Genomic DNA, 14,575 nt, shown 5'->3' with positions numbered 1-14,575 from the left:
ACCCAGGTGCAGCATCATCTCTGCGCAGGCCTGTGTTGTCTTCACTGGAACCTCCCTGCACCACTGACCCACACCGCTCCCTCCACGGGGAGCCACCTCCCCTCTGCCCGTCTGGCTCGTCGCCAGGAATTGTTAAGATTTCTGCTCAAGTGTCCTTCCCCAGGAAGTCCCTCCTAGACTCTGCATGCATGCCACACCAATGCCTCATGGCAAACACCCACTCCTACTGGCGCTTTTCCCTTAAAGAATGTGTAAGTTTGCTATTTCATTCGAATGAGTATTTGTTCCCCAAACATAAAGCTCCACGATGGGAGCACGCCGTCTAACTCACAAACCATTACAATCCTGGCACCTAAGACTGCCTGTCACCTACAAGGTCAGTTGACGTAGTAAGGAATGAACAAATTCACTACTTTCACAACCTTCTCTCCATGTGTCTCTTCAGAGACCACTGAAGAGAGTGGAGAAATCAACGCTGAAACTTCCTCTCATCACCAAGTTATTTCAGGTACACGTTACTACAACTTACACAGTTTAAGTGGGACTTTACAAATTTATAAGAAAAGGAACCTGTTCTTTAGAAATAGCTCACTCAGAAATAGCTGCCTGACACATTATCCTCAATAGCAAAGCCCGTTTTAGGAAAGAAAAACAATTATATTACTACAGATTGATCTAAAGTCACAGATACGGTTGATGTAAATGTAAGTCTACTGTAAAAATACCCCACAGATTTCAATTCAGCCAGCCCCAGAGGGCATCAGAATAGAAGGGCAATGCCACCTCAGCCAAACCCAGTGGGGGTGAACTCAGATCTTGAGAATTCCAAAGGGTTCTTGAAGGACTCTTTTACCAAGCAAAATCAAGTTTAACTTTGCCTTTGTCGACATTCTCCCATCACGCACTGACCTGGAAGGCACAAGCAGCACAGGGGAGGAAACGAGAGGAGAACCCACTGTGACAGGCAGGTGGCGTGCATTACTCACCAAGCAATCTCCACTGCTGGGTTTTCTCTTTGAACTCAACAAACGGAGTGAAGCTGGAAGGTATAGCTGCAAGAAATGGATCTCATGAACAAGCCACACAGGTCAGAGAGGGCTAAACTCAGAATAACTGACACGCCTGAGCTCCGAGGTAACTTCTGTATGTTAATGGTGCATCAGGACAGCGGCAACCTCCAAGGCACAGCACCATGCAAAGCCACCACGGACGTAACCAGTGAAGCTGCTGTCTGCTATGAGAATTACACAAAGCGGGGGAAATACCCTACAGAACAGAGTACCTTACCACGGCTTTCTCCAGCAAGATACTGCAGGGCTGGTAACACCAACTCTGCCCAGTTGGGGGACGCAGAGAACCAGCTATTGAGGGAGCTGGCCGGAGACGACTGCCAGTCCAAAACTCGCTCCTCTAGCTGAGGGAGAGCAAAGGCAGAACCCAGTTAGACTTCTACTCCACACCAGCAATTCCATGGCTGTGCCAGAACAAGCTGGCTCTGTCTGTCCAGTCTGCCCCAGTCACAAAGCAAGTCAGCTGCGGAGCTTTGGGGCGAACCCAGAGTTCTGCTTCTCAAGCCACAGACCACTGAAAATTTCCACAATCTGAAACTGCTGTACACTTGGCTTTTCCAAAACTCTTACCATAGGAAGGCTAGCCTGTCCTTCCAGTAGCAAGATCTCCAACAGAAGAGAGAAGAAGCTAGAAGATATTTCATTGATTCCAAGGCAAGGCTTGAGGTCTTCGAGAGGCCTAATGAGAGAAGAAAAATATAAGAACTACCAAAAGACCAAGAACACACCCCTAGGTTGCTTTAGGTCCTCCAAGCCTCCCAGCAGTCATAAAAAAGCTCAGAGGAGGCCCACACCACCCACTGCCCCCAGCAGGACACCTGGGACCCAGGGCTCACAGGAAGCACCAGCTGTGGGGGCAGCCCTGAGCCACAAGCGCCGCTGCTCACTTACTCCTCCTTGATAGCGGCTATGGCCAGCGGAGACGGAGCCTGTGAGAGGGGTGGGAGCCCTTCGGTGCCACTTAGGGGTTCAGCCAGATCCTCTGCCTCCGATTTGATCATTTTTATTTTCTTCTTCTTCCTTTCCTCTTTTTCCTTAACCTTTTTTTTAAGGACAGCTAAGTCATATAGGGCTGGGGGGAAAAAAGCACACAAGTCATAGAACTGCATTTTCTACATCAGGAAATGAGGGGTCTTATCTGCATATTATTTTCCCAAGGCCCACCAGCAAAAGAAAGTCTCAGCAATGAGACATATAGTTTTGTTTTATCTTTTTAAACCAAACCCAACAAGCGCTTTAGAGTCAGCGACCTGTTGTACTGATTTTATGTTCATTCTCCACCTACAAATCCATAAGAGGCAATAATAAAACAAAGGTTATCAGCAAGAAGGATGCTGTGGTTTCACTTCCTTTTGCAATATATAGAGAGGCCTGTGTCATCTAACACCATAGTCAGACGAGGGCCACCTACAGAGGATGTCATTACCTGCTAGAGAACCCTTCCTGCCGGCATTTACTCGAGTCATGATGTCACTGAGAGTCAGGTCCCCCGTCAAAAGGTCTGGGTGATCCTAGACGTGACATTCAGAGATGTTATGGAAGCCCCACGAGAGGAGCTGAACTGTTGGTGGTTTTCCCAATTTACCTAACAGATGCAGCTACATGTTAGGTGCATTTGAGGAAATTGTGGTGAATTTAAAACATACAGAGATAAAAACGATTGCTCTTCATAATGGGGCAGGGGAAAAACGAGTTGCAATCTTCCATGGGCGGCATTTACAGTTTACAAAGCTCGTTTGCATTCCTTATATGTTCTTCACTCTTGTTAACTGGTATTATATTTTACAAAGACTGAAAATGGGGTTCAGAGAAGTTAAGGGACTTGCCCAACATCACATATGTGGGAAAGACAGGGAGAGAACTCTGTTCTAACTCCAACATGGGACTCTTCCTATCTCACCACTCTGCCTTAGAAAGACTGCCTTTTCTCCCTCCACTGCACTCTCTGGCTTGGTGTTACCTCGATTTGGTGCAGCAGAGGAAGAGAAATGTAGCAAGTGGGAAAAGCACAGGCTCTGACTCTGGGCTCTGCCACTTACTAGCCGTCAGGCGGAAGACAAGCTCCCTGCCTCTCCAAGCCCTGCTAAATGGAAGTAATGATTCACACAGCAGTGTCGTCCTAAAGACTGGATCAGACCCCGCGGTGAATGTGCCTTATAGAGTCAGAGCATGTCTTCTCCTCACATCTTTGGTATTACCGGGCCTCCCACGTTGCTCCTGTCCTCTAACAAGAGCAAGGAAAGGGGATGTAACGACGCAGCGACTCCCTGTGTCACCCCAGGGTCAGGACCCAGGAGCCCTGACCCGGGGAGATTAGACTGAACACCTCCTGTCCACCCCTCCGATCTTACGGGCTGGCGTCTCCGCTTCTCGTGGTGCTTCTTTAACATGATCTTCAGGTCACTGTCCCCCAGTTCTAGTTTATCTGAGAGAAAAGGAACCAAGCCACGTGGATGGTCATTCACGTACACGATGCTCAAGTTCACATCTTTCTGGTCACTTGTAATATTCAAAAGACATTTTCTGAGTTTCTCTTCTGATCCATGTACTGCAAGTACCAATAATCTTGAAACAGTCACAGGATCAACACTGCAGCTTTTCTGCACACTGGTCAGAAACAATGACCTCAGTACTCAGCTGCTCCTGAAACACCTAGAAGTTTCTTAACGTCCTTCTTTGATTCCTATCCCAATTGAAAATATTCTCTAATTTCACAGACATGCCAAGAAATCACTATGGTTCTGGTTACCCCTTTTATTTACTGAACTGTCCCTTAGTATTATAAGATTCTGCTTTCTTTAGGTCAAAATGCCAGCTAATCAGCTGCTAAGGGAAATTTTCAAAACAAAGGAAGGAAGGTCGGCTGGCCTACTTACTACCAGAAAAGTGGAGCTATACAAAAACGTCTCTCAATTTCCTAAGGAACACTGCTCTGTTTTCCTGGTAGAAAGAAGCCAGCTCCCCTCCCCTCCTCCACCCCCACCAAAGCAATCCTCAGATCCACGTCCAGACCCCCAGAGCATCCCTGGCACCAGAACAGCACTCACCTGCGGTCTTCATGTCTGTGGTGGAAAGCGTGGGCACCACCCTAAGGGGTACTGCAGGGCTCGGAGAGCGTGCTGGGGAGCTTGGGAGCCACGAGCTGAGATCTACAAAAGAAAAGCGTCCTTGTAAATCCGACGTGGCCGCGGACTCCAATGGGGAGACTGGGTAAGTGGCCACTTGGGTCCAAGAAGGCTAAGCCAACAAGAGGGAGGCCAGGCTCCACCACTCCTTCCCCAGATGGACTGTAGCACTTGGGTCACTTAAACAGCTCTTCCAGGAGGAGAGACTTCCACAGCGGTGGGATGCACTGCAGAGGCCAGTCATGACTACTCTCCTGTGGGGAAAGCAGTTCTCTCAAGTGGCCGACAGGACCGGAGAGCCTGCTGAGGGCCCCGCATGCGCCTGAGCACCAAGGGCAGCGCAGTCTGCCGTCACAGCCACCCAACGGGAGTGTCTCAGGGTTTGAGGACCAGGGGGCTCTGAGTCCCACCACCTGCCCAGACAGACCACGGGATGGCTTCCTCGCTGGGGGAAAATGGCTACCACTGGCTCCAACCAGACAAGCAGCTGCGGGTGTGGACCGATGTGATGCACACGGTGAGTGGGCACCAGCTCCCAGGGACCTGAGGACACCCACCCTCCTCGTCAGACGACAGGGCCGTGTCCCCACACTCCTCCTTCACTTCCCGCAGGACCTTCAAGTAGCGCTGCTGGGTCCGCCACTCCCGCTCCTCGGGGGTGCGGGACGGCGAGGGGCGCTTCTGCCGGGAAGGGAGGGCAGGGCCGCTCCGCCGGGCCATCTCCAGGAGGTCCTGGGGAGAGAGCGGATAGGATGCGGCATGGCCTCAGCCACAGCTTGTGCTGGCAGGTCCCCCAAGTCTACACTTTCTTCTCTTCTTTGCTTAACAAGTTCAGTGCCCTCCTGATCACAAAGAGACATGCTCATATAGGAATATATCCAAATGAAAGGGGCCTGTCCTGATTATGATGAAAAACACCAAAACTGAGTGTTGCACTGCTCCATTGAGAATGAATACTTATACCAGACACTTAAGTATCTCCATACCCAAGTTTAAAGAACCACTAACAGCCAGAACTACTCTGCCCCGAGGCATCGCAAGGCTGGTCTAGACCCAGTGCCACTGAACACCCGGACCCATCAGGCACCCAGACATGAACTAGAGGGCAACCTGGTTCTCCTTCATGACCCACCATGGATCTGAAAGCCACCTCTTTTTTTGGGTATATACCAAAGCTACGATAGTCCATCAATTTTAAGATGTATCCTTTTTTTTTTTTTTTTTCTGTTCTAACATCTCTGAAATCAGGATACAGCTTATAAACGTATCATGAGAAGGAAAGATGCACTTGGTTGTGTCGGGGCCTGATAGGCAAGGCAGCTTCCTTCCTCAGTGTCTTTCCTTCTTGCCCCTGATCTGCCCCTTCAGGTCACCAGGTGTGCATCCCACGCGGCTCCCAGGGGCACTTACGTTCCGTGAGGCCAGGATCTGCTTCAGCAGCCGGTGGAAGTACTGCTGCTGGGAGCTGAGGTAGCGCTTGTACTGTGACCGGAAGCACAGCTGCCGGTACTTGACCACCTCGGGGTTAAAGTGTCCATCTGCAAAGAACAAGCAAAGCCACACGTGTATGTCAGCCACCTGTCAGCACAGTCTGAGAAGGCGGCCAGCTCTGCACTGGGGGAAGACAGTGTGGGGGAAAGGGAGCCTGTGGTCCAGAAAAGAGACAGAAAGCACACAAGCCAGTACTCGACTCTCTGACGTGCTGTGAGGAAATCAACCTGAAATCACCGTAAAGAGCAAGAAAAGTGATGTCAGGAAAGGGGCCCCTAAAGGAGGGGACGTAAAATGAGGCCTGATGAGAGCAACTGTGGGAAACGTAAGTAACAGTTCTATGGCTGTGCAACACACGTGCTGGTTTTCAACTTTCCTACGTGTTTAAAAAATTTCAAAATGAAAAGTTGAGAGGAATATTAAATAAGTAGGAATTTTTAAAATACAAATAGGGAAAGGCAGGAAGAAAAGCATGTGCTAAGGCAGGCCCTGCGGCAAGAAGAACGTGCCCGCTCCAGTCCCTGAAGAAATGCTGGTGTGAGGAAAGCTGAGGGGGCGTGCTTAGCTGAGGAGGGGTCAAGATGACTTGGACAGACGCCACAACACACAGAGACCACAGCACAGTCTGGACTTTATCCTGAGTGCAGTGGAAATCAGCTGATGGGTTTAAAGCAGGAAAATAACAGCCAAGAGCAAAAGAGAAAGAAAAAAACCACCTCAGTGGTCTAGGTGAGGGACGACAGTGGCCTGGTGGGCCCTCTACCCCCACGCTCAGGGCAGGGCCCTTCTAGCAGGTCCTGTGTATCTCAGCCTCATCCTCCACCAGCCACCCTTTTGCTCACTCCACCGCAGTCCCACTGGCCTCCACGCTGTCTCCTAAGCACACTGTACTTTCCCAAAGCCTTTGTCCTTGGAGTCCACTCTGCCCACAAGGCTTCCTCCTAACACCCAGTCTTCATGGCTTGCTCCTCGTACCGTCACTGAGTCTTTGTCCAAATGCACCTCATCAGAGAAGCCCTGTCCAACTCTGAAACAGCACCTTCCCATCACTGCCGGTCCCATTACCCTTCCTTATTCTTTGTAGTGCGTGACACCAACAAAGACTTGTCTATCACCTTGTTTTCCCCTATTAGAATGTAAGGTCATGACTGTACCTCCGGAACCTTGAAGAATACCTGGCATATATTAGCTAAATCAGTAAGTAGTGGTTAAGTGAATGGCAGTAGAGACTTGAGGTATATTTCAAGGGAGAAAGATTAGACCTACTGATAGTTTGGATGCTGGGCCAGGTAGGCGAGCATGGTACCTAGACCACTGGACATGAGCAACTCGTATCACTGCGGGAGCCGTGGTGAGGGAGGGCCATTTTGGAATATTAGATCTGAGCAGGTTGCTACGATGTGAACTAAGGGGAAAGATGGAGAAGCTAATCTCAAAAAGCTAAAATAAGGCATCAAAGCACATGGCGTTTCTTTTTTTCATTCCAACCACCTTTAATGACATTCCGAGTAACCAGTAACAGCAAACAGAAGAGCACCTGACACATAAATGCCACCATATAAGGGCCCTGCATACATTAACTCACTTCATCTTCACAAAGAAGGTACCACTACACCCTCATTTTACAGAAGAGCCTGAGGCCTAGAGAAATTAAATAACTTGCCCAAGGTCACATAGCTAATAAAAGGGGAAATGAGGTCTGAACCCAGGCAGTCCAGCTCCAGAGCAAGCTCTCAGCCACCACATTACGCTGCTTGTTGTAGGGAAATAGGGAATTTGACCTTCAAAAAATGAGGCGAGAGTTTAATGTTACCGATGCTGATATACAGAAACAGGACGAAAATTCTACTTCTTCACCTCTGCACTTCTCTGAAGTTACCTTCCTTCAGTCTTTCCCTACTTTTGGAGGATAGAGCCAAGAGAGCCGAATGCTCTATTAAAATAACATTCTGAGTATATCAAATTAAAGAAAATACATTATTAAAACTAACTGCTTTTACTATTCTTAATGTGACCACTAGAAAATTTTTAATTGAACACGTGGCTCATGTACTATTTCTACTGGTGGCACTGGACCAGAGAGCAGTGAAAAAGGAGAGCCAGGGGAGGTTGGTGATGGAGCAACAGAGCCTGGTAGGCTTTGAATTTTATTCCAAGTGAAGGCAATTGATAAATACTCTGAAAAGCGAAGTTCTGAGACGCTCAGACTGGTGGCTGTGTGGAGACGTGGCTGAAGCAGCCCTGGCAGGAGCTCCCAGTGAAAAGCTGATGGGTGGGAGCAGGCAGGCGGGGAGGGAGAGGGGGCCTGACACAGGAGCAGAGGCAGGAACAGCAAAGGCAGCAGGCGATGTGGGGAGGATGTCCGAGGCACAGGAGGAAGCCAGGACGTGCGGGGAGGGCCACAGGTGCACAGGGCGTGTCTCACGATGGAGGTCAAGGCATCAAACGCTACAGACCGGTTAAGAAGAAGACTGAAAAGCATCTGCTGGTTTGCAAATTACACGCTCACTGAAAGGAAATGGAGCAGAGGAAAACACGAGTACTGGAACAATTAGCAAAACAGGAATATGGACCACACAGTAGATAACAACACATCAATGTCATTTTATACTGAAATACGGAATTTAGGTACAGAATTTAAATTAAATACAGTATCTTCTATATTTCTGAATTTGATCATTTCTGGTTACCTAAGAGAATGCTCTTGTTCTTCAGATATGAATGCTGAAAAATTAGGCGTCTTAGGTCTGCAATACTCTCAAGTGGTTCAGCAAAAATAATAATAGTGGTAATAACTATAATAATAACAAGAAAATGAATGTGGCAAAATGTTCATAGTTGGTGAACCTGGTGGAGAGTATGCAGGTGTCAATTATAACTTCTTTTAGCTTTTCTGTAGGCTTGAAACTTAAAATTTAGAAAGTCAAAAGTGTTGGCAGGCACAGGGAACAGCCACCAGGGGATGATGGCTACGCATGTCTTTCAAGAAGTTCGGAGAAAAGGGAAAATGACAGAGGACAACAAAGGGGACAGATAGTTAAGGACTTTTTCAGTGTGAGACCCTTGAGCACATCTATAGGCTGAAAAAGAACGTGTGAAGTGAATACACACGGTAAAACGGTTCACTGAGAAACGAGGTCCTGGAGGACGTAAACCATGAAAGGATCAAGAGCAGAGGTTAACCTTAAACAGAAGGAAAAAAAATCCTTCCTCCAAGACAAGTAAAGTAGGTCAGGAGGGAAATGACTACAGTAAGCTGGCGGGGAGGCCGGAAGTGGGGAGCTGGAGTTCATGACAGATGACCCTTTCCTGTAGGAAACAGAGGGCAAGGGAGCTCGACAAGCACTTAGAACTTAAGGAAAAGGCAAGTTTTTAAAACAGAACCAAAAAAGATAAGCAAAGGTAAAAGAACACCAAGAGCAATGCCAGCTGTGTCAAGATGCAGAACCATAATAACCATGGTAACGCAACTGTCCTCATCAATGTCAGACCTGAAACATGAGGCTGGACACAGTGAAATCCCAGATCTCCTGCCTTGCCATTTCTTATTTGCATCCTCACCAGACCATCACACTGTTTTGGAAGGAAACGTGCCAACATTACAGACAGTTCCTGACAGGGCCTCTGCCACCAGCCAGGCCTACCAGCTTATCCCACCTGAGACCCTGGCTTTGGCAACAAACTTTGGCCAACAAGAGGGAAAATCCTCCTTCATGACCACCAAAGGAGGGAATCCTCCTTTTAAACCCTAAGATAATGAGGTCTGAAATGATGAGCTTGTTCCCTCCAGTCTCTTTGCAGCTGTCAAGCTGTCAGGTTTCAAAAAACTCAAGATGTGCTATCTTTCAGGGCCTCCTGCCAAAGCAAAGTCACCCCAGAAAGGGGGAGGGGAAGAAGCATCCTCTGCTCCTCTCCACTGCACAGAGAGCAACCTGTGGCTTAAGAGAGGCCCCAAAGTGTTTTGGAATCCCAATGTAATAACCAATTCAGGTGAGGATCGGTGGATGCTAAAACCATTGGGTAAAACAAAGGCTTTTGGAGAATAAGGCTGTCACATGATCCCTAAATATCACCCTACACATTGCTCCTTATAGGGGAAAAAAGGTACCCTTAACAGTCAGTAGGTCTGGCAGATACCACAGAACCAAGTGATCAAAAGCATCCCTACCAACTATGAAAGACTGACATCACGTGCCCCCTGAGGTGGGAAAGAAATGGCATTTCCCATCTTCTTTCTTGGCAACATGTTTAACCCAAATCTAATCATGAGGAAACAAAATGACAGCTCCCCAGAAAGCAAGACATTTTACAGTTCAAGTGTCCGGGGCTCTTCACAAATGTTACTATTTTGAAAGACAAGGAAAAATAAGCAGAAAGGCCCTAGATTCAGGGAGCTGAGACAGGAGACCCAAACACAACGCATGAACCTTGAGTGGATCTTGGATTTAAAAGCTGACTATAAAGGACACTGGGAACACCTGAGAAAATCTGAATATGGGATATTCTATGCTATTACTTGTTCAATGTAAAGTTTCTTGGGTGTGATTATGTGGAAGGATGTCTTTGCTAAGAGATACATACATGCTGAAGTGCTTGGAGGTAAAGTGTCAGGTTTTCTGCAGGAAAAAATGTATGTGCATCACACACAGATACGTACATGTGATAAACCAAATGGTAAACTGTTTTTAACAATTTTTGAAGACCAGTCATAAAGGGTGCGTGCCTCTCTAAGATGCTAATAATGTTTTACTTCTTGTTCTGGGTGGTTCATATAACAAATCAATGTTGAGTTCATATAACAAATCAATGAGCAATACAATCATGATCTGTATGTTTCCTACGTAAGTTAAAAAGTTTTATTTTTAAAAAAAAGAATGGCCTAAGCAGCAAAGTGTTGCATGAAACCACCCTGAGTCAGTGTCTATATATAAAAATAGAAGAAGTGGGTGCGTTCCCACCCTCCACTCCTCTCAAAACAAGAATGCTGAGCTACACACCTCGGAAAAGCTTCTGGGCGATGTGCAGAGGGTTTCCAAAGCGGAAGTTCTCCCCACTGAACAGGGCGAGGATGAGCTGCTGCTGCTGCTCGATGCTGTCCTCAGGAAAGTGGGGCAGAAACTGCTGGAGGTGCTCACGCTGTGAGTCGCTCAGTACTTCCTGCCACGTTGAGAGGCTGACGACGTCAAAGAAGATTTCGGGCTGGGAGAAGCAGGAAAAGCAGGAGGAAAGTGAATAAGAAGAAAAGCAAGTTAAGTTTTTTGTGCATAAGTAGTAAAACATGCATGACATAAAATCTACCATTTTGAGTGTACGGTTCAGTAGCATCAAGCAACCATCACCACCATCCAAGTTTTTATGTTTTTTAAACAAACTAGAATTCCACTGATCTTTACTCAATTCTCAAAATTTGAGAGATCCGTCAGGAATTCCCTGGTGGTCCAGTGGTTAGGACTCAGCACTTTCACTGCTGAGGCTGAGGTACAATCCCTGGTCAGGGAACTAAGATCCCGCAAGCCATGCAGCATGGCCAAAAAAAAAAAATTGAGAGATTAGTACAGATTACATATAAACCACAATCTTATACCCAACAGTAAATAATAATCCTGAGGGAGATGAGCTCAGTAGAGAGAATGTCATTTGGAAACCACTGCTGCCAACAAGGGATAGGATGGTGGACATCTCGGTTCAGCTTAAAATGAGTGGCAGGAGAAGTGAACATGTGAGGAGCTGAGGATACCTGCTAAGAGCGAGAAGCAGCAAGACGGAGATCATTCTCAACTCGGCAATTACTTACAGGACACCTTCTGTGTGCTGGGTACTGCGATGGATGAGTGCATATACCATTTGCAAGGGAACAATTAAATAAGCAATTGCAATGTAGTTTAAGTTTACCTGTAAGTACACAGAAGGAACACACCTCCCAGACTTACTGGTGTTTTATCACTGCCAAAACTGTATATGTATATGCATTTTATATACACTTCTTATGTGAGATACCTTTCACTTTTTAAGTAAAAAAAAAAAAAAAGAATTCAGGGACTTCCCTGGTGGTCCAGTGGTTAAGACTTCACCTTCCAAAGCAGGGGGTGCAGGTTTGATCCCTGGACAGGGAGCTAAGATCCCACATGCCTCGAGGCCAAAAAACCAAAACATAAAACAGAAGCAGTATTGTAACAAATTCAATAAAGACAAAAAAAAAAAATAAGAGTTCAGGCAACGTCTGGCTAGCTCAAGAACAGGGAGGGAAAAGGAAACAGCAGACAGTAAAGAAAGGAGCAAGGGACCTAAAAGTGTGTTAAGTGCTTGTGACTTTATCCTAAGGACAATGGCAAGCCACTGAAGGGTTCAAGCAGGAGACAACCCAGAAATCAACCACCTGCTAGCTGTCTCAGCACAGAGGGCACCAAAGCTCCTCGAGCTCCTGCAGCTCCCTGTCCAAGATCTCCCCCTGCAAACCTATGTCTTCACACCACTTCATTCCTAGCATCTCAGTGTCTGGCATAAAGCAGGTACTTAAGTAAAACAAGTGTTTGCTGACTGACTGAATGACACGAAGAGGTTTACTTGAAAGAGCATGCAAAGAAAACATGGATGGGAAAGATAAATTCCAAGTTCAGTAGCTCTTACTTCAGGTAGGAGAGGGAATAAGGGCAAAATGGTGGTTTTAATTTTATCCACAATTTTTGACATATTAAGAAAGAAAAATCTGAATCAAATATGACTAAATGAAATTATTTCCCAAAACCAAGTGGTGCACAGATGTTCCCCATATGATACTCTATGCCTGTCCAAAGGCTTCAACTATGGCAAAATAAACAAGGTGATAAAGACATGTTTCAGCGTACCTTGTGCCTTGCACATAATAGGCACTGAATAAATGCTAGCCACCTTAATGATGACGGTGACTGCCTGTGGAAAGGGGCAGAAAGCACATTACTGATGCTATCCCAGGGAACATACTATTAGCTGACTAGAAAGCTGGTTACCCTGTGGACAGAAATAATACTTCTGTGTTTTGTTTCATGATTCACAACATGGGTAAACATTCTAATGTAAAGATATATACAATTCTGCCCTTAAATATAAAACTTCTTGCTAACTGCTGAAAATTATCTTGTTAAACTATGGCTTATGTCATATTATCAAGTGAACAAATTAGTAAACATGCAGAATGTAGCTTCTACTTTCTTCCTTAATCAGAATATTAAACAGACTTACACTTTTTAAACAACAACAAAAAAAGATCCCTCTGGTTGCAATGTAGAAAATCACAAGAGACTGAAAACTTGCAGAGTGTGGAAAAGGCTGAGAACTGCTAGAGAGGAAAAGGTGCTGCCGCTGTCACTACTCACATCCTCCAGCAGGTCCTCGGGCAGACTGACCCTGGTGCCCCCCAGGAGGCAGTCCTCCATGATCCGCGTGCCATGGCCATCTCCACACGGGCCCAGTTCCAAGGGATCCGTCAGCATATGGTCCAAGGAATCCATTGCTTATGTTCCACAGGTAACCTAGACAAATAAATGGAGTCAGACCTCTAGACACAAAGGCAGAAGTCCCAGGGATCTGCTGACACTAATGCTCCTTCACAAAATATTCTAGCCCAGAAAATATTCAATCCCAAATCTATCCTTCTACCTTATCCATACACCCTGACACCAGCTAAGCAGCTCTCCTCCCTCCCTTCCACCACTGTATCCTCACCTGAACTTCAAATCTTATCCAGTAGGTCTCTTGTTACTCAGGATACTTCTATAGCAACTCCAGGATTTATAGAATTTCTTATATCTTCATTTTACACACAAGCAAAACGAGACTCAAAGATTAAATAACTAGACCAGAGTCCATAATTTAGGCTTCCCAGGCCAATAACCTCTAACTCTAATATAACTTAATATTAATTTTTTTAGCAATTAATTCTTTGTTCCTTCACAAAAGAAAGTTCACTGAAAATCCACTAGACTAGTAAGGTTCAGACAGTAACACTAAGTTATTTAATGAGGGCCTATTAAGTGCCAGCCCTGTCATACACCTGATTTAATTCTTATAAGTGTGCAAGACAGGGTTATTACATCTATTCTACAGATACTAAACCTAGGATCAAAACAAATAAGAATTTGCCCAACCCTAGAGGAAGGACTGAAACTGATCTGCATGACTGCAAACTCATGTTCTTAACACTACATACACTACCTCCTGGATAAGCTCTGCTTAAATCAGGAAAAGGAAGCATCTTAATATGACTTTATCAGTCCACATAAACTCTGGAGGCTCCAAGCACCTGACCATGACAGTCAGCAAAGTCAGTGGCCAACCCACTCTAGTTAGTCCAGCTGACAGTTATAACCATGTAAATGTAATGCTTTCCCCTTCCTGTAACAACTGAACATTGCTGGCTACCTTTAGAAAAGTACATACGAAAACTTTTCCAGAAAGCATCTCCTAAGGCTGATGGCTAGAATGAGGTGCAAAACTGAGGCCATACTTAACAGACCCACAGGGAGGCTGAACTCAACCAGTCTACAAACATCTACTGAAGCCATTCTCGCTCTCTTATTCCTACCAAATGGAAAAGGAAAGAAAAAAGAAGGAAAGCAAAAAACAGATTTAACAGTTGAAACACCAAGCTCCTAGCCTCATTTCAGTGACTTCGAGCAAATCTTATCTTACCTATATAAGATGAAGGGGAGCTGGACCTGGTCGTCTCTACTGTTATTTCCAGTCCTGGAATCCTGAAATGAATAATCTCCAGGTGGATGCATTTATATAACTTAATGTAGTCATAATGACTTTTCATTCTGAAATTTTCAAGTGATAAAGAGCAGACCTGTAATACTACTTCTAAAATAAGCATGTTTGCACTAATTACTTCAAGTTATTTGGAAGAGGTGT

The 14,575-nt window shown here is 45.9% G+C and overlaps 1 protein-coding gene across 9 annotated transcripts in view; it reads right to left on the bottom strand.

Annotated features, from left to right (window-relative positions):
• NFRKB (nuclear factor related to kappaB binding protein) overlaps positions 1–14,575 on the bottom strand; it is a 35,236-nt gene that overhangs the window by 19,671 nt on the left and 990 nt on the right. For 4 of the 9 annotated variants that reach the window (XM_057695395.1, XM_057695401.1, XM_057695393.1 and 1 more), the window contains exons 2-13: positions 14,354–14,481; positions 13,039–13,194; positions 10,684–10,885; positions 5,606–5,733; positions 4,753–4,927; positions 4,118–4,219; positions 3,422–3,495; positions 2,497–2,581; positions 1,962–2,142; positions 1,641–1,749; positions 1,288–1,414; positions 987–1,052 (exon numbers count right to left, since the gene is read on the bottom strand). In XM_057695395.1, the coding sequence (XP_057551378.1) occupies positions 987–1,052; positions 1,288–1,414; positions 1,641–1,749; positions 1,962–2,142; positions 2,497–2,581; positions 3,422–3,495; positions 4,118–4,219; positions 4,753–4,927; positions 5,606–5,733; positions 10,684–10,885; positions 13,039–13,173 (1,384 nt within the window). In that variant the 5' untranslated portion in view covers positions 13,174–13,194; positions 14,354–14,481. The remainder of the gene's footprint in view (positions 1–986; positions 1,053–1,287; positions 1,415–1,640; positions 1,750–1,961; positions 2,143–2,496; positions 2,582–3,421; positions 3,496–4,117; positions 4,220–4,752; positions 4,928–5,605; positions 5,734–10,683; positions 10,886–13,038; positions 13,195–14,353; positions 14,482–14,575) is intronic. The other 5 variants (XM_057695396.1, XM_057695398.1, XM_057695399.1 and 2 more) reach the window with 2 other exon arrangements.

Source organism: Hippopotamus amphibius, chromosome 9 (genome assembly GCF_030028045.1).
Source record: "Hippopotamus amphibius kiboko isolate mHipAmp2 chromosome 9, mHipAmp2.hap2, whole genome shotgun sequence".
Classification (NCBI taxonomy): domain Eukaryota; kingdom Metazoa; phylum Chordata; class Mammalia; order Artiodactyla; family Hippopotamidae; genus Hippopotamus; species Hippopotamus amphibius.
Note: the sequence above shows the minus strand (reverse complement) of the source record. Positions and strands in the feature narration are given on the sequence as shown.